Source organism: Desmodus rotundus, chromosome 2 (genome assembly GCF_022682495.2).
Source record: "Desmodus rotundus isolate HL8 chromosome 2, HLdesRot8A.1, whole genome shotgun sequence".
Taxonomy (NCBI): domain Eukaryota; kingdom Metazoa; phylum Chordata; class Mammalia; order Chiroptera; family Phyllostomidae; genus Desmodus; species Desmodus rotundus.
Genome location: NC_071388.1, coordinates 139,487,570 through 139,505,472, shown reverse-complemented (window position 1 = coordinate 139,505,472; position 17,903 = coordinate 139,487,570). Strand labels below are relative to the sequence as shown.

Below are 17,903 nucleotides of genomic sequence, written 5' to 3'. Positions count from 1 at the left end.
CGGCACCCAGAACTGTGAAGATTAAAAGTTGTTGTTTCAGCCACTCAGTCAATGGTATATTCATTACAGCAGCCTAACGGACTAGGAACAGTGAGTCATATTTGGCCCACGGGCCATAATTTGCCAACACCCCTTGTAGGTAAGTGCGCGTGGCAAGGACGGCACCATTAATGGGTTCTGTGGAGCACTTGGTGTCTGCATGGCAGATGCTCAATGAAAAAACAACGACTCCATTAACTCGTCACTATCCATACACAGGCAGAGTACCTGCAGACCACCCCAAGGTGTAAAGGCAGGAAATCAGGATTCTGGGAATAAAAAGAAGGTGCTCATTTGAAATTCTGAGTCTGTTATACAAGGGAACGAAAAGGAGACGAGGGGACAAAATGTTTTCAGATGTTTTTACAAAGGTTCTCTTGGTGGCGCTGCCATTCAGTCAGAAGCTGACCGTGTGGGTGAGGGTCTCAGACTTCACTCTGCTACTCCTGAGGACACATTGTGTGGTAAGATGTCATCCACCTTGATCAGGGAAGTTTTCCGACCATCTCAATTCACTAATTTTGCATTTAGCGTCCTAAAAAGTGTACTTCCCCAAAGGGAAAATGAAGACCAAGCCACTTGGGCATGAAATTTTATACTTTAATCCAGAAAAGAATCAGCCAGGGTGCACGGAAAATGTCACTGCCGTGACCTCCTTTATGACACTGGTAGTCGTGTTTCCTGAGAGCTTCATGGAAGTCAAGAAACACACACACGTGCATTTTACACTGTATAATTTAAAAGCTTTATTCCCCTCCCCCCCACACAATTAGCAAATGAGTTTCATAGTAATTCAACTGGAAGTTTTCCTCCTTTACTTGCCTTTCCCATTGACTACACACCATCAGGGAAATTGCTTTCTCATCAGGGGAAGGTTTAGATTTCCTAGAGACACTCTGAGCTAATCCCAGAATAAGAGGGTCTGAGCCAGCAGCCTCTGAAGGAGTCAGGGAGGTCAAGGAGCCCTTTCAGCTAAAGGACCGGTCAGGCAGGGACAGTATCAGCTACCACAACCTGCCCATTGTAGATGCTGGCAGGATCCTCCCTGCAAAAGTGACATAACGCAGCCTTTTTGACCAGGAAGCCTGGAGGCCAGATAATGCCCTCAATCTGGGCCACATTCCCTTCCTTAATCCCTTGGCCTCATACAGGAGTGTTTTAGCTAAGCAAACAACTGTACTCCTCGCCAACTGCAAGACTCATCTTTGCTCAAAAGTTCACCGTTTACACAGTTCTCAGCTTGTGCTTCAGAGGGCTGGTCTCTGCCCCTCCTGGGAATAATGGCGTCACATCAGTGGAAGCACGAAGACCCAGGCAAGCGCTGGCAAGTAGAGCGTGTGGGCGCTGCTCCCAGACGTTCTCTGAGCGTGCATTACAGCAAAGACCGCATTAGTGTGGTTGGTGGGTAACTCCACATTGCAGATCATTCCTTCACAGCAAGACCTGCACTCCTGTTACAAAGTGAAGAGGGGAGGGGAATGAGAGAATGAAGAATAGGAAGAAGAGGGAAGGGTGAAACAAAAAAAAGAAAGGCTTCTTGAGCTCTGTCTGAGGACAGAGAGAATGAGGTTGGTTTTCCAGTCTATGAGTCACCCCGGCCCTTGGGTAGCATTCCCTCTACTGACCTGAAAATAAGGACCGTCTGGAGAATCTTTCCATTTTAACTGTGATCTATCTGTATCAACCCAAGCATAAGCAAGGGGAAGAAGAGGAAGGGAAGCTGAATAAGACGGTCTGATTGAGTCAATAAATCTTCTAAGGGCTTGTAAGGAAAAATACTGAGATAAAAATGAAAGCTAGGAACATCTGGGATCGGTCACTGACTTCCTTCCTCCCTACTGTCTATGCTGACACCTGGTTACTGCCGTTACAACAGCAGTGGCTTGCTACTGTGGCTGCTGAGTGGGGACAAACGCTTGCTCCCACACAGCCCTTCTCAGGGGAAGCCATGTCCTGTCATAATACCTGGGAAAAATGCCTTGACCTCACAATCCTAGCCATTCACAGAGGCTTCCAGAATGGCTAGGTAAACCAGAGGCAGTGACTCATACGTATCTTTATCGGTGGTTTTCAACCCAGGCTCTCCTTTGGGGAACTTAAGAAAAAACCAGATTCTGATACCCAGGACCCCACCCTGAAGTCCTGTCTCTGCTGGTCTGTGAAGCCCGCCCCGCCCTACTACCCCCATCACAGATCACAGCAGCTCTCAGGGGCATCTCTGTGCAGCCAGAGCTAGAAGCCACCAGTGTCAGCGCCACTTTCTGTACATGCACGCTACATCAGATTCTAAAACCTTGTCCAATTAACACACTTCCAAGTAATTTTTTCTCAAACATTTCAGGATTCTGGACATATGAAAGAGTAAAATGCTCATTTAGAATGGTAGAATGAGAAAATCAGAGAGATCTAGTGATCTAAAACGTATCTATAGTTCATCACAGGAGACCGAGGTTAACTTCAGACTCTCACTTCCTCATCTAAGCAGAGGCAGTGGGCGAGACAAGGTCTCCTTGGTCAAAGGTGCCACCATTTTCCTCCTTCCACTGTCCAGCTTCCCTGCGCAGTGTTCTGGGTGATTCCTGGCCAGACCCAAAATAAGTGAGCAGAGCGTGGTAGCACTTGTCATTACCGCATGGAGGGTTTATTCTTGGGCTTCTGGGCCTGATTTCAGACAATTCACCCAGAGCCAAAGGTCGAGGGTCTAGCTCTGGAGTCTGGGAACTACATTTCACTCTCAGTCACATTATTTTTGTTGAAGAACAGAAACTGCAACTTCCCTTTGGTCTCCACTGCATCACCATAAAGAAGTCTCTTCTCACAGTATAAATGTGTTCAACGTATTACCTATCCTTCCTGCCTTTCCAACATGTATGACTAACCATCACTAGCAAGAAACCTTAGGACAGTAACTTTACACACAGACGCACTCCTTACTGTATGTTCAGAGTCTCGGCTGTGGTGGCAGCCAACAAAATGACATTCGCTTCTGGAGGCGCACTTTTTGGTGACTGATGTACTTCTTCCATGACTGGTAAAGTGATGAACTGTCAAACAGTACTGTGTATCTAGGCAGGAGGAAAAGAAAAGGCAACTTCACTTTTTGCATTGTAAAAGAGAAACTCTCAACAATCATTTCAGAAATGACTAAAATTCAGGATGATCCTTAGGTTTCTAGGCAAGAAATACAATGGCAGAGAACTCAAGAGTTTCTAGCTGGTACTTTTGAAAAGGCGTTAGCTTCTGAGAGCACACGTGTATTATGAAAATGAATACAGCCCTGGCTGGTTGGCTCAGGTGGCTGGAGCGTCATCCAGTGCACAACAAGGTGGTCGGTTCGGTCCCCAGTTGGGGTGTACACGGGAGGCGACCTACCAACGTTTCTCTCTCTGTCTCTCTCTCTCTCTCCCCCCCCTTCCTTTTTCTCTAAAATTACTAAATATATCCTTGGATGAGGATTAAAAAAAAGAAAAGAAAACTGAATAAAAATGAGCACTTGTCCTTTGTGCCAGCTAAAGCTGAGAAAAAATTGGATAAGCTTTTCAGCAAAACTACAGGTTTTCCCATTTCATAAGAAAGTGTTAGTATCTCTGCCTGTCTCATCTCTCTCTCTGAAGCACATGTTCTGTAACTCTAAAATAAAGTGAAAAAAATGTTGATTTAAAACGCAGGAGGTCAGAACATTCTTTGTAGCCTTACTCTACATTTGTTTCTTGTACGTTAACAGGCCATGTGGAACGAAAAGTAGGTGCTTCAAAGTGCACACAAAGACCACCTTCCTTATTCAAAGTATTTCTATTTCTTGCCTCTTCTTTAATTAACTCTTATTACTTTCTCTGCCCCATCCCCCCTCTTCAGAGCTAACACTTTTCTACACAGAGTATCCTTACAACTTTAACCACTCACATCTTATTACTTAGGGTTCTTTAAAGAAGGTGATTTCATTCACTATCCCAGGACATTCTGCTTTAGTTCTGTAACTCTTCCATAGTTATCTCAGGGCAATAAAATGCTTTTTAGTTAATTGAGAAGGAACTACAGCAGAAATGTCATAGAATGTAGAAAAAAATTGACTAAAGTTGAGAATACTGGGCTTATGAAATTGCCTTTGTCGCCAGGGAGCAAGCCACATTAGATCCTTTGAGGTCATTCTCTTTTCATTTATTTTTACTATTATGTCAAACAATTTACTGAGGTATCATTAGTTAATCACATTATGTAAATTTCAGGAGCACAACATTATAATTCAATATCTGTGTACTCTGCCGCACACCCACGACCAAAAGCCTAGTTTCTTTCCATCATCATACATTTGACCCCTGTACCCAATTTGCCCTCCCCCCTTTCCCTCTAGTAACCACCTGGCTGTTGTGTCTATGACTTGATCTTTGTTTTGTTTTGTTAGTTCATTTGTTACTTTTTGGTCTTATATTCCATATATGAATGAGTGACATTTTTTTGTCCTTTTCCATCTGATTCATTTCCCTTAGTACAATACCCTTAAGATCCATCCATGTTGTTGCAAATGACAATATTTCATCTTTCCTATGGCTGGGTAGTTTTCCATTGTATACTCGTACCACTCTTCTTTAACCATCCATCCACCAGTGGATGCCTAGGTTGCTTCCATAGCTTGGCTATTGTAAATAACGCTTTAGTGAACATAGGGGTACATATACCTTTAAGAATTAGTGTTTTCATATTCTTCAGATAAATACCCACAAGAGGAATTACTGGATCATGTGGTAGTTCTATTCTTAATTTTTGAAGAATCTCCATACTGTTTTCCACAGTGGCTGTACCAGTTTACATTCCCACCAGCAGTGTATGAGGGTTCCTTTTTCTATACATCCTTCTTAGTATTTGTTACTTATCTCATAGATAATAGCCATTCCAGCAGGTGTGAGGTGGCATCTCATTGTGATTTTGATTTGTATTTCCCTAATAGCTAGTGACGTTGAGTGTTCCTTCATACATATGCTGGCCATTTGTATGTTTTATTGGGAAAAGTGTCTCTTCAGATCCTCTGCCCATTTTTAAGTCAGATTGCGTCTTTCATTGTTGTTGTTGAGCTGTGTGAGTTCTTTATATGTTTTGGATATTACCCTTGTTGGAGATATCATTTGCAAATATCTTCTCCCACTTGGTTTGTTGCCTTTTGTTTTGTTAATGGTTTCCTTTACTGTGCAGAAGCTTTTTCATTTGATAGAGTCCCATTTTTTTATTTTTCCTTCTGTTTTCCTTGCCTTTGGAATCAAATATGCAAAAATGCCACTGAGACTAATGTCTAGAAGCTTAATTTTATTGTTTCATGTCTTGCATTCCAGTCTTTAATCCATTTTGAGATAATTGTTGTGTGTATTGTAAGATGGGGTCCAGTTTTCCCAACATCTTTATTGAAAAGACTCCTTTCTCCATTGCATATCCTTGTCTCCTTTGTTATAAACTATTAGCCCTCATATGGGCGGGTTTATTTCTGGGCTCTCAGTTCTGTTCCATTGGTCTCTATGTCTGTTTCCTGTCAATACTACACTGTTTTGATTACTATAGCTTTCTAATATAGTTTGAAATCAGGGAGTGCTATACCTCTGGCTTTGTTCTTTTTCCTCAGAATGCTTGCTATTCAGTCTTTAGGGGTTCCATATAAAAGTGAGGATTTTTTGTTCTATATCTGTGAAAATGCCATTGGGATTTTGATAGGGATTGCATTGAATATGTACATTGCTTTAGGTTCATTTTATTTTTAGTAAAATTATCATACTAAGTGCCTTAGCATTTTGCTAGGGTTCTTATAAGCTTTAACTAATAATAATAATAGTAAACACATACTGACTGGGTACCACCAGCCAGCTACTCTTCTAACATGTATTCACTCATTCAATCCTCATAATAAGCCTTGAGATAAGTCATATTAATATCCTCATGTTACAGATTTTTGAAAAACTGAAGCACTGTTTGCTGTCCACAGTCACACAGGTACAGAGTGGTAGCAGCTAGGATTCTAACCTAGGCAGTTTCCCAAGGTTTGTGCTCTTAACCAGGCACTGGTCGGCCTCTCAGCATACTTAATATTAAACTGCATGGTGCTGTAACACGCTCCACAAGAGTAGCTGACTTCTGGATTCACAAGGAAAGGGAACCACCGAACGTTCTGGAAAGGCATGTCACCTTACTCCAAACAATGAAGAACTGAAAGCTAGTGGCTGCATGTGTTCATACAAAATGTCACACGTCCTAAAGTAGCCCTAGACAGTCAGAATAAAAGCCAGGGTAAACAAAATAAGAAGTGTCATTGTTGTCATACCCATTACACAGAAAACTTCTTTTAACTACACCACCAGACCATGGAAGGAACACTAACAGGAGAAAAGGAAACCTGAGATGACAACGAACAATAGCTGCAGCCTGATGGCCCCAAGAAATGGCTGGCTGTCGTTTCCCTAAATAACAACAAGCTGAAAAGTAAGAATTTACACCCTCAGTCGGAATTCCAGGCGGTGAGTGTCTTGGGGGCTTGACTGGTGCACCGTCAAGAATGTGCGGGCACGTCTGCTGGAAGGTAGGGCCGACCCTGCCACTCTTGGGCTTCCGAGTGGAAGAGCCGACGGTCCTCACCCTTAATCACCGACGCCTCCCCAGTGGTGGAATCAGCAGCTTTCCCCCTTTGTTCACATCTTTCAACACATCAAACTCTAAAACCCAGAAATACCCATATATATGGTCCCATTGAAAATGGCTTTGATTAACATATGACAAATTGGAGCATTATGCACGGACCTAGTAGGAACTGTTTCAGTACAATTCACATTTTCCATGAAGCTTAGGCAAAGGGGATGGATGGACATCAATGCCCCAGTTTACTACTCTTCCACCCCTACCGCCCAGTTTTCAGAATTTAAAGCAAATAGTTCAAGAATAATACTACCCTTGGAAATAAGGTAGTAAAGAGTGGCATCGACCATCCTCAAAAACTCTGCAGTAATTAAGATAAATTTCTGTAACAGATATGGAAACAAGTCCCCAAGTGGGCGCACATGCACGCGCACTGGCAAGCACACAACAATTTAAGGCAATTGCTCTACAGAAATGTAAAAGAACCCAAGAAAAAAGACTGTGGTAATTAATTACTCTTGAAAAGTAATAACAAAAAACACTGTCTGAGTATACGTCACAACCATCTGTGCTAACTCATGGCCCGAGATTCTCAAGCCCAGTGAAGTCTTCGGTGTGCGCTACTACTTCTTGGCTGCGCACGCGGCTTTGTCTGCAGGAGGGCACGTGTTTCACCGCTAAGTACAGCATGATAGGGAACTTCCAAAAGATTCAAGGTAGTAGTAGACCAAAACCAGTAATCTCTAACTCTGGAAGAGTTTGTTTTTCTTGGCCTTTTACACTTGAAAACCTAAAACACAGTATTTCTAAAATCCAAAGAGTCTGGTCTCCATATAGCTGTAGTAGTTTCTCAATTGCAAATCATCCGGCTGTAGTAGTTTCTCAACTCCAAATCAGCACATCTTGTCTGCTTCACCTCCACGTTTGTATAAATTAAACCATTCAACTTCTTGCACCCTCCCCTCCTACCAGCCTCATCCAAGTCACCATCTTCTCCACCCAAAGATAATGAAAGACCCTACTTTCTCTCCCCTTCTACTCTTGTTCCCAAACATCCTTTCTCTACACAGCAGCCAGAGCAACATTTCAGAACACAACTAGTATCTTATATTCCCTAGTTCAAAACCCCTCTGCAGCCTTCCCATCACATTTACAATAAAATTCAAACTACCAGCAAAAGGTCCTGTGTGTCCCGCTCCTTACCTCCAGGAGACTCTTTCTCCATCTCCCACTAAGCCTCACTGGCCAGCCTTCTCCCTGTTCACCGAAGAGGTCAAATCTTGCCTCTTGTAGCCTTTGCATTTGCTATTCCTCCTTATTAGCATGCTATTCCTACAGATCTCCATGTGGCTGGCTTGTTTGGGTCCTTTGGGTCTTCTTTCAACTGTACATTCTTGAGAGATTTTCCTGACTACCTAATCAAAGGTATTCATTCATTCCATCAACAAATATTTACTGAGTACCAAACATGGGCCAGGCACTGGATTACACTAGGGATGTATCAGTGCACTGAACAAACTAAAAATACACTCAGATGTTTGTCAAATGAACGAAAGAGTTCCCCAAACCTCAATGCAGCTCAAGAGCACAAAACCCCTCCTTTGCTTTAGCCAGTAAGCATGACTTTTCTGGAGGTATCATCAAGCATTTCTGAAGTTCTTAGAATGCCTTAGTAAACACTGAGTCTATTTTTTCTCCCAGGTAAATACTACTTAATAAATCCTTCCTCAAAGAACACACGACTGCAAACTGAGGCCACGCCATCCATTTCTCTAAGTATTCTCACAGTAGCCTGATGTCAGGACAGTCTATCAAAGGGAATCTCTAATTTCTAGAGAACAGCGTCAGCCTGTTGGTTTGTTAAGAGACACCTAAATGTGGTGCGATCCCAAAGGGCTCTCCCAAACTCAGCGCACTTACTTTGCGGACACCATTTGTCTTCTGCCCATCGATTGCAGTTGTAATTATCTCCTGCATTTTCACAGGTAAAACACTTGAAGCTGTTTGGAAATGGTGTAGCTTTAAAAAAAAAGATGCACAGTGAAAAGACAAAAATTTTTAATATCAACTACGGCACAAATAAGCAACTTTCATTAGCTCAGACAAAATTTAAAAGCCATCATCCTTAAAATTTCTGTTTCTAGGGAGCTAGATTTAACTGCCAGACTTTGAGGTGATTTATTTATTCCTTTTTCTTTAAATATTTCAGCTATGAATACCTACTATGGAGTAAAAAATCATTCCACAAGACACTTTGAAATTTATGGTATTGTTCTATTGTAATTTATAACTTGGGACTAAGAGGGGGTTGAGAGGATGAGTAAGGGGGTTGGTGGCAGCATTGGAACCAAAACCGTGATATAGTATTGTCCCTGAGAGGAACTGGAGTCAGGTTAACCTGAACTTGAATGCTAACCTTCCCACTAATTAGTTGTATGATTTTTAACTTCAAAGAGATTGTATGTATAATAATAGGAGCAACGAAGATCCCCATGACCTGCAGGGTTATAGTGAAGACTAAGCAGGAGGTTGCAAGAAAAAATATCTAGTAGAGTCCCTGGCAAATCAAACCATGATGCTTTCCACCCAATGTGCTGCCATTACAACTACATTTAACCCCCATCAAACAATCTCACTTGATTTATGTCAATACCACAATAGACCTCGAGTTGGAATGTAACGTTCGATAAAAGATGATAGCATTTCTCGGGTCCTCATTACGCTCAGGCCAGAGAGGAATGAGGAGCTGCTGGCAATCTGGTTTGAGGGCAACTAGACTGTTCTTTCTTTCTTTAGTTTTCATCTTTATGCTTTTTCCCCTACCTCTTATCCTTTTATTTTAATGAGTAAAAAACAAAAAAAATACAATAAATTTGACATTCTTCTATGGGCTAGTGTATAAAGCCCTGTGTAAAACTTTCAATTCTTCCATTTTTTAAAAAATGAGACAGACAAAGAACAAGGTGAACCCACTCCATCCCAGGAACCCAACCACACATTGGGATGGTACTTAGAAAGCAGTGGGTACTGCGGATACAGGGGAGGGTAAACATTGATGCATAAAACAAGAGCAAAATACCAAAAGTTAAAGTTCAAAGGACATGAAATTAAGTGTTACAAATACATTTCAGTTTTTCCTAGGCATAAAAGTTAATTAGGTAGGTTAAAAAAACCTACTAAAATCCATTTTCATCTATTAAATCAGTACAGTTTTTAAAATACTAATACTGAGGTTAAAAAAGTGCAAGTGTTAAGAAGTACAAATTGCTCATTAAAAAGTCACAGGAATATAAAGTAGCGCACACAAAATATAGCCAGTAATATTATAATAACTATGTGCGATGTCAGGTGGGTGCTGGACTTACTGGGGGGATCACTTCATAACTCACACGAATGTCTATTCACTATGTTGTACTCCTGAAACCAATATAATATTGTATGTCAACTATCACAGAGAAAATAGTTTTTATCTAAAAACACTAATACTTAATGCTGGTGGGTAAAGTAGAAATTGGTACAAGTTTTTGATTTAGTAAGGCTGTTAGCCAAACAAAAAGGAAAATGCACTCACAAAGTTTTGAATGAAGCACTAACACTCAGCTGCGTGTGACTGCATGCGTGTCCGTGCACATGTACAGATGTGGAATAGGTGGGAAACTGGCTAAATAAACTACAGACCAGCCATATGACTTTTAAACATTTGAATGTAAAAGGCATCAAAATACTTTCAAAGACATGGAAAGTCACTTAAAATATAGCATAATGACAGGAAAACGGCTGCAAAGTTAACTTGGTGTGATCTCAGCACATCATGTGCTTATGTACACATACACAGAAAGAAACGGTGGCAGGAAATATTCCCAAATGTAAGGAAGAGCTCACTCGGAATCTTGGGATTATGAATAAATGTTATGTTCTTCTATACATTTCCTGTCTCTTTGGAATTTTCTATAATGAGCAAGCATTACTGTTTTTCTCTTTTTTAAAGATTATTTAAAAATTAGTTTTGAGTTATTATTGACATACTAACTGTTGAAACTAATACTGTATCAGTTTCAGATGTACAACATAGTGATCAGAGTTTATATAACTTATGAAGTGATCACCCTGATAAGCCTAGTACGCATCTAACATATAAATATATAAATATAGTTATATATATGATAGACATCATATATAGTTATTAGAATATTATCAACTATACTCCCTGTGCTGTATTTTACATCCCTGTGACTAGTCTTGTTTATAACTGGCAATGTGTACTTCTTAAAAACGTGTATTTTTTCTTTTTCAGTCAATTTACTTCCAACTGAAATATTGCTCCGCACTCGTTTCAGCTGCACAGCACAGGGGTTAGACAATCACATACCTCACGAAGTGTCCCCCAGTATTCCCAGGGCCCCCCTGGCACCACACACAGCGATTACCATAGCACTGGCTGCACTCCCTGTGCTGGACTTTCCATCCCATGGCTGTTTGGTGGCCACCGATCCGTACTGCTTACCCCTCCACCTTTCACCCACCCCCAATACCCCTCCCCTCTGACAAGCACTAGTCCACGCTCTGTATCCTTCGGAGTTTCCGTTGTGTTTGCTCTTTCATTTAAAAAATATGTTTTAGTTAAATCTTTTTCACTTTTTTAAAATGTTTTTTCTGATCATAAAATTGTATTAATCTTAAAAGGTTTGAAATTTGTCAATAATTTATGTTTTATGAAATCTATGCCTGTGTTTACTATCCGTAGATAATCATTACCAATTTAGAAGTGTATAATGCACGACGGTTCAAGGTGTGTGCGGTACACATGTGTCTACACGTGACACGGATGTGGATACGCACAAGTGCACGCACACACACTCACTCAATGTCCTAAATAATAAGTACACAATGAAGAACAATAATGACACAGACTTCATTTAATGGAACAGTATAAAGACTGTGGTTCCCCAAACTGGCTGTGTTCCAATAGTATCAGAAGAGCTTTATTAAAAGAAAGGGGGGACAAAAATATAATTTGTATCGCACCCTCCTTACTACTGAATCTCTGGGGAAGGGATCCACAAACATGTAGCTTTAAAGGCATTTATCATAACTCTGATATTCTTCCAGGGGTGGGAACCACAGGCACGCACACTTCTACCAAACAATCTTTATCTATACCAACCTCAGGTTTTACTTATCGGAAGAGAGAGAAAGCAGGGGAGATGATATATTATACAAGCACATATATACACATATATGTATATGAAATACATAAATATATTATCCTGTAGATAATACACACTATTTATTTTTATATTACCAGTGGGAAAGTTGAGTTTTTGCAGCCTTTCCTAACTGTGAATACTAATGAAAATCCAGGTGTATTTCCTTCCAAATTTTATACATACTGGTCTGTTTTCACAACTGTTAATGGCCATTGAAAGAATATATCATTGCTACAGAAACCTCCTACAGCCAATACCCTTCTCCAGTGAAGGGATAAGCAAAGAACACTGAATTTCCTCTGCTAAGCCCTTCTTCGGGATAGTGTTCAAAAGACTGTTTTAAACAAGAACTCTTTTGAGACTTCAGCAGGAAGCCAAATCATTTTAAAGAAATGGAGAGAATTTCAGAAATAGTGAAGATTTTCCATCTTATTCTAGGTATAGCCCAAATGTTCTAGAAAAGGCAAAGTTACTAGAGCGGAAACAGGGACTTCAAATGCTCGCTCTGACCCCACGGTCACGAACTGCGACGACGGTGCCCACTACTCACGGTCAAGAGGAGGCCTCACGTTATAGAAGTTGATGTTCTTGGCCAGTGCTCGGTTTTCCGAGAAGATAAAGACCTGGACAGCTGCTACAGCCAGAGCGTGACCGAGGGGCAGCATTCTGACCCTCGGATGGGGAGGTCTGAATGTCCTGTATCTATGATGAAAAGAGAGACTGGTGAGTTTATTTGTGTTTTACATGTCGGAAGGAGTACGTTTTTCTTCTCTTTGGAAAGCTTGATTATTCAAATATATTCAACCATCTACTCATTCTGTAGGGCGAACTGCGTTCTTTCTGGTCACAGGAAAGTTAAGCGATTACTGCCTTCTACTGGTCAGGCCTCTGCACGAGCCAGCTGCGTTTCAGCACAACACCCAGTAGCCTTCCAGGTTCCAGGAGCACAAGCAGCCGGTACTGGCCTGGCTGCACCCCAGCCCATCACTGGCCCCAGACTAGCCACTTCCCGCTGAATCACTTCATCTCTGAACAGTCGGGGTTCGGAGGCTTGTTCAGCTGAAGTTACTGAACCGCCTAGCTGTCAGTTCCACTCCTTGAAAAGACACTGATGTTCAATAAATTTGCAACCATTTCAAAACCTGGAGGAAACAATAAAAGTTGGAGCAGCAATAGGAAGGACAGTGGATAAAGGACAATGAGTTTGGGAAATAAAGACCTGCTCAAAGCCCTGAGTAAAGTATATTATTTCTTACGCTGCACAGGTTCCCCCCTCCAGAAGCACACCTGACAGTAAGGCAATCTCCAGGCCTGAAGTTCAGAACCTAGAAGAGCACCGCTGACAGGTTCTCTTCCACAAGGGGGAGGTGGGAGCAGCAGGAAACACATGTAACTTCGACTCCAAAGACTTTGGTTCAGGTGCTGGCTCTGCTATTTGTTCGCCACCTGACCTCGGGCAAGCTCTTTAAATCTATTAGCCTCAATTTCCTCATCTATAAAGTGGCTTAATTACATCGCCCTGCCCTGCCCTGCCCTGCCCTGCCCACATGCTTGGGGGATCGTGAACATCAAACATCAAACACAGGCTCAGGTAGGATCACAGAGGATCTTGCATGTAAGAGCACTTGTAACACCAGTTCTGTGAAAATGCTGGAATCTTAGAGCCCAGTAATATTGGCTGAATGCACCCTGGCTGGTGTGGCTCAGTGTACTGAGTGCCAGCCTGTGAATCAAAGGGTTGCCGGTTTGATTCCCAGTCTAGGGCACATGCCTGGGTTGCAGGCCAGGTCCCCAGTAGGGGCGTGTGAGAGGCAACCACACACTGATGTTTCTCTCCCTCTCTTCCTCTCCTCCCACTTCCCCTCCCTAAAAATAAATAAATCAAATCTTTTGAAAAAGCATATTGGCTGAACTCACTTTCTTCCTGCTCAATCAGCTGGTTTCAGTGGGTTCAGGGAGTTTTTCAGAGAAAAACCATGATCTCCATATATACAGGCGTAACCCTTCACGTGGGTATTTTGTTTGAAAACGGCGTAATAATGCATGGGTCCTAGAGTTTTCTTCCCCCTCTTCAGTTGTGAGTACATTGGTCTTGCATGTGTGGCTAAAAATGCATACTCATGGACATGCAAGTGACTATTCGACAAAATGTAGCCACATCGTCATCTCATTCATTGCAAGTCACTAAGGAAGTACTCAGGGAAAAAACCTGGTGTCACAGACAGTACTGCTAAACTCCAGACTTTCAGCTCAGTACAGAGTCGGACTCAGCGACAGACAAATATATACATAATTCTACCCTGGTTCATTTTAGAAACTAAAATCAACCTTTCACAGTCATCAGATTTCTAAACTTCGTTATGCTCTTCCCAAAGACACAGACATTTAGAAAACTGTTTTGTATCTTACAGACAAGCAGTTATCCTGATACAACTTCTGCTTCTCCTACTCATTTCCCTGAGTTGTCCTGTTCTGTGTTCCTGATGAATCTGCAGCCAAGCGATGGATACCCCTTCTTTGTCGAGCACTTTCTATTAGGTAGTAAAGAGCACTGGCTCAGAGACCTGCTTCCAAGCCTACTCTCTATGTGGCCTCGTGAAAATTCCTCAGTCTCCTGGCACCACAATTTCTGCATCTGTAGAACGGATGTAATAATAATACCCACCTCATAGGGCTGTAGGACTTACATTAGTTAATGCATGTAAAGCACTTGAACTAATTAGCTATTAGTTCACCAGTCAGAACCCTGGTTTTCCTCATGGAATCTCAGTGTGAGACAAAAGCCCATTCACCCAGCCGCCATTACTGACCCCTCACGGATAACAGACATTTGTATGGCTGGGTCCCCAACAAGTTTTTGCTCTCATGCACTTTGTATTTTATGGGGAGAAGACAGGAAATACATGGGAAAATATATAATTTCAGACAAACATTCTACAAAGGAAACACAGTAAGAAGATGTGTTAGTGACTAGAAGGAGCTATTTTACATGTAGGGTGAGCTCCATATGTCTCTGCTAGGTGACATTTGAACAGGTAAATTAAATGATGAGAAGAAACTGTCCGAGCAAAGAATCAAGGGAAAAGACACCAAAGTCCTAAGGCGGGAAAACATGTGCCTTGTTGAGGGGAATTCAGAAAGCAGCCAGTGTGACTGGAGCAGACAAAGGGACAACAGGGACAGACAAAGTCTGAGAGTGCTGGGCCTGGCCACACAGGCACTTACGGGCCACGGCAAGGATCTGCAACGTAGCAAAGTAAGAAATTGTTTGACTTTAGATTATCTAGTTTTGCAAAATACTAAGAATGCTTTGTGTCTGTAGAGTAATTGGTACCAAACACCTACCGTATTTCTAGTTCCTGGAATACAGGAAAGCAAATGATAGTGCCTACAGAGGACTACAGATTCAGACAAACCACAAAAGTTCTCTGAGTGAAAAAGTGAGCGGGTGATAGACAACTCAAAAGCAGTGGAATGAACAACAAAGCCAAGGGCTGGAGCTGTTTTCTGGCTTCTCCACTCCTCAAAACCGGAGGGAAGGGACATTATAACATTGCCCAACTGAGGGAAGTGAGGTTCGGAAGCCACGTGTACGCAGGTCCTCGCACACAGCCTGGAACGGAGCCGCCCTCAAAACCTTTCCACGTAGTCTGTTCCAGCCTACTACACTCGAAAACACGTGGACAGTAAACCGAAGGGCTGCATAGGCTGGATGGGTCTTCATTTCCATTTTTAACTAAAGAAGCACAGCCTGATTCTATCAAAATTCTCTAAAGCTGCAAAGGTTTTACCTGTCAAATAAGGAAAGAACTAAATAAAAATGTCTTGTTTCCAGAGCTTGCTTTACAGTCTGTTGCCATCCCCTGTCCCCCTCCCCTCAACCGAGCATCTCAACCCATCTCTAACCCTTTTTCAGTGTCTAAGTTTGTATTAACAGGACTGTTTTATTTTCACAACGAAAATACATTAGGATCACGAAGAAGCAAATGACTGACTATAGTATTTGAACACTGTTTTACATTCAGAATCAGTTCACGAAGACCGAATTAAAACTTATCTGCTGAGACTGCTGAGCAGGCTCTCACTGCAGTCTTTCTGGCAGAACAAGGTTACAATAGCACTTGTATTTTGCTACAGAAGGAAAAACAATCTTTAACACAAATTAAACTAAAGCATTCTGGCCTTTGTCCTAGACCATCAGAGAAGGCAGCGATCTTCATATAGGAGAGAGGTGACCTATGAGCTCCTTAGGGTTATTTGTAAAATTTTGTGTCTATACATATTTTCCTTCCAGGTTAAGTATCTCAAAGGAAAATGACACCCACATAATGCTTAAGAACAGCGGCTTGCTGTTTCAGAAGACTGCCATTGTGATTCAGCTTCCCGTGACTCAGAAGTTTTCAAATTTTAACACTAGGAAAGTTCTACGAGACATATACATGAGGTACCTGGTCCACACTCCTCAAACTCAAGTCATTCCTTCCCAGACAGGGCTCATTTCTGTTGTCCACCTTTCCCGGGTAGTAGGCCTGGTCTGCCATTTATTTTATGAGTCCTCTCTTTGGAAAGTATATTAATTCTTGTTCCGGAATGCAGTGTGCCTTCTGGCCAACAGAGAGAAGGGATTTCTGCAAGGCACATTGGTAGGGATACATTGCGGGGGCAACCCTCAGGCATTCCAGGGAATGGTGAGTAGCCAGATTTGTAAATTTAGGAAGCCCTGCCTGAAACTTTGGCCCACTACTGCCGAAGTGAAGGGCCTATATGGCATCTGGCTGAGAAACATACCTTCTTCCCTGGTCAGAGCCATGGCAGTCTCCTCTTCCTCTATGTGGCATCTTACACTCCCATGGAAGATGTGGGAAGTTGGCAGGGCCTCGGGAAACAGTATGTATCCTTGACATCATAAATACTCAGGGGGCAGGAAAATGACCTACATCATTTATTTTTTTTTTTGCTTAATGAGCTTGACTTTTATTAATCACAATTATCATTATACATACACAGAAATTGATACTCAATAAATACTTCCTAGGAAGAACCAAAATCATTAGCTACAACTTCTAAGGAGTACCTTTCCTACCAAGTATTGGGTAGAAAAGTTATGGGCAGTAAGGAGCTGGCAAGGTGTCCAAGATGACAGACATTATAGACTCAGGGGAGTTGAAAGAGACCAAACAGAGGTAGTAAACAGCGGCGTATCTCGCACATCGCTAAAAATGAGTCAGCGGGCACAAGGCCAACTTCAACAGCCAATAAAACAAATGAAATAGGTAATTTAAAGGAAGCAGCTCTCCTAAGTCCAACATGCCTACCAACACTCACATTCACACCTTCCTGCGAGTATCACTTGTCCTGCAGGAAGGCACTTTGATGACAAACTTTAATAGGCTTGGCTTTCCCTGTAAAGAAAATAGACGGCAAAGAGGAAATTGAAAACGAGTGCTGAAATTTCACTCAGAAAGAGGGGAATAGATGGAAACACTCCTCTCAAAAGGAGAAATGTACCAGAAAACTACCACCCGCCACAAGGATGGGTCTACTTGTTTCCGGCTGTTAGGAGAGGTTGGCCAGTGGAGATACTCTGGTTCCCATCAAGTTCAGGAAGTGTGATTGAGACTTCTGTTGAGACTGCCCGAGCTCCCTTACTTGCAGGGAGCTGAGGTCTCAGTTGCTAACCTTCCTGGGCAGTGAAAGCCCAGCTCCTAAAGCTTCAGCTTTGACTTTCTCTGATAGGTTCTCTCTCTATTTCTGGTACATGAAGAATACTTTCACCCCCTACATTAAAATATGAATTTCTTTAATTTTAAAAATATTTAATCTAGCATTTCTATGGGCCTGAAGAAAAATACAAGAAAAATTTGGCTTATGCTCAATTCATCATTTTCATCTGAAAATACAAAAATCTCCAGAGGAGCATGTATTTGCATAACAAATGTCAGTGCAGGGAGAATAGAATCACAGTGCAACCCCTCCTTAGAGCTTATCTGAATCTTGCAAGCAAGTATGATTGTTAGCCATGCATTTATATCGGGTACCAGGCTAAGC

The 17,903-nt window shown here is 41.9% G+C and overlaps 1 protein-coding gene across 3 annotated transcripts in view; it reads right to left on the bottom strand.

Annotated features, from left to right (window-relative positions):
- Positions 1 to 243: 243 nt before the first annotated feature.
- LYPD6B (LY6/PLAUR domain containing 6B) overlaps positions 244 to 17,903 on the bottom strand; it is a 164,058-nt gene continuing 146,398 nt past the window's right edge. For all 3 annotated transcript variants that reach the window (XM_053918650.1, XM_045203180.3, XM_053918651.2), the window contains 4 exons: positions 12,406 to 12,557; positions 8,569 to 8,667; positions 2,974 to 3,104; positions 244 to 1,490 (listed from right to left, as the gene is read on the bottom strand). In XM_053918650.1, coding sequence (XP_053774625.1) covers positions 1,326 to 1,490; positions 2,974 to 3,104; positions 8,569 to 8,667; positions 12,406 to 12,520 — 510 coding nt within the window. In that variant the 5' untranslated portion in view covers positions 12,521 to 12,557 and the 3' untranslated portion in view covers positions 244 to 1,325. The remainder of the gene's footprint in view (positions 1,491 to 2,973; positions 3,105 to 8,568; positions 8,668 to 12,405; positions 12,558 to 17,903) is intronic.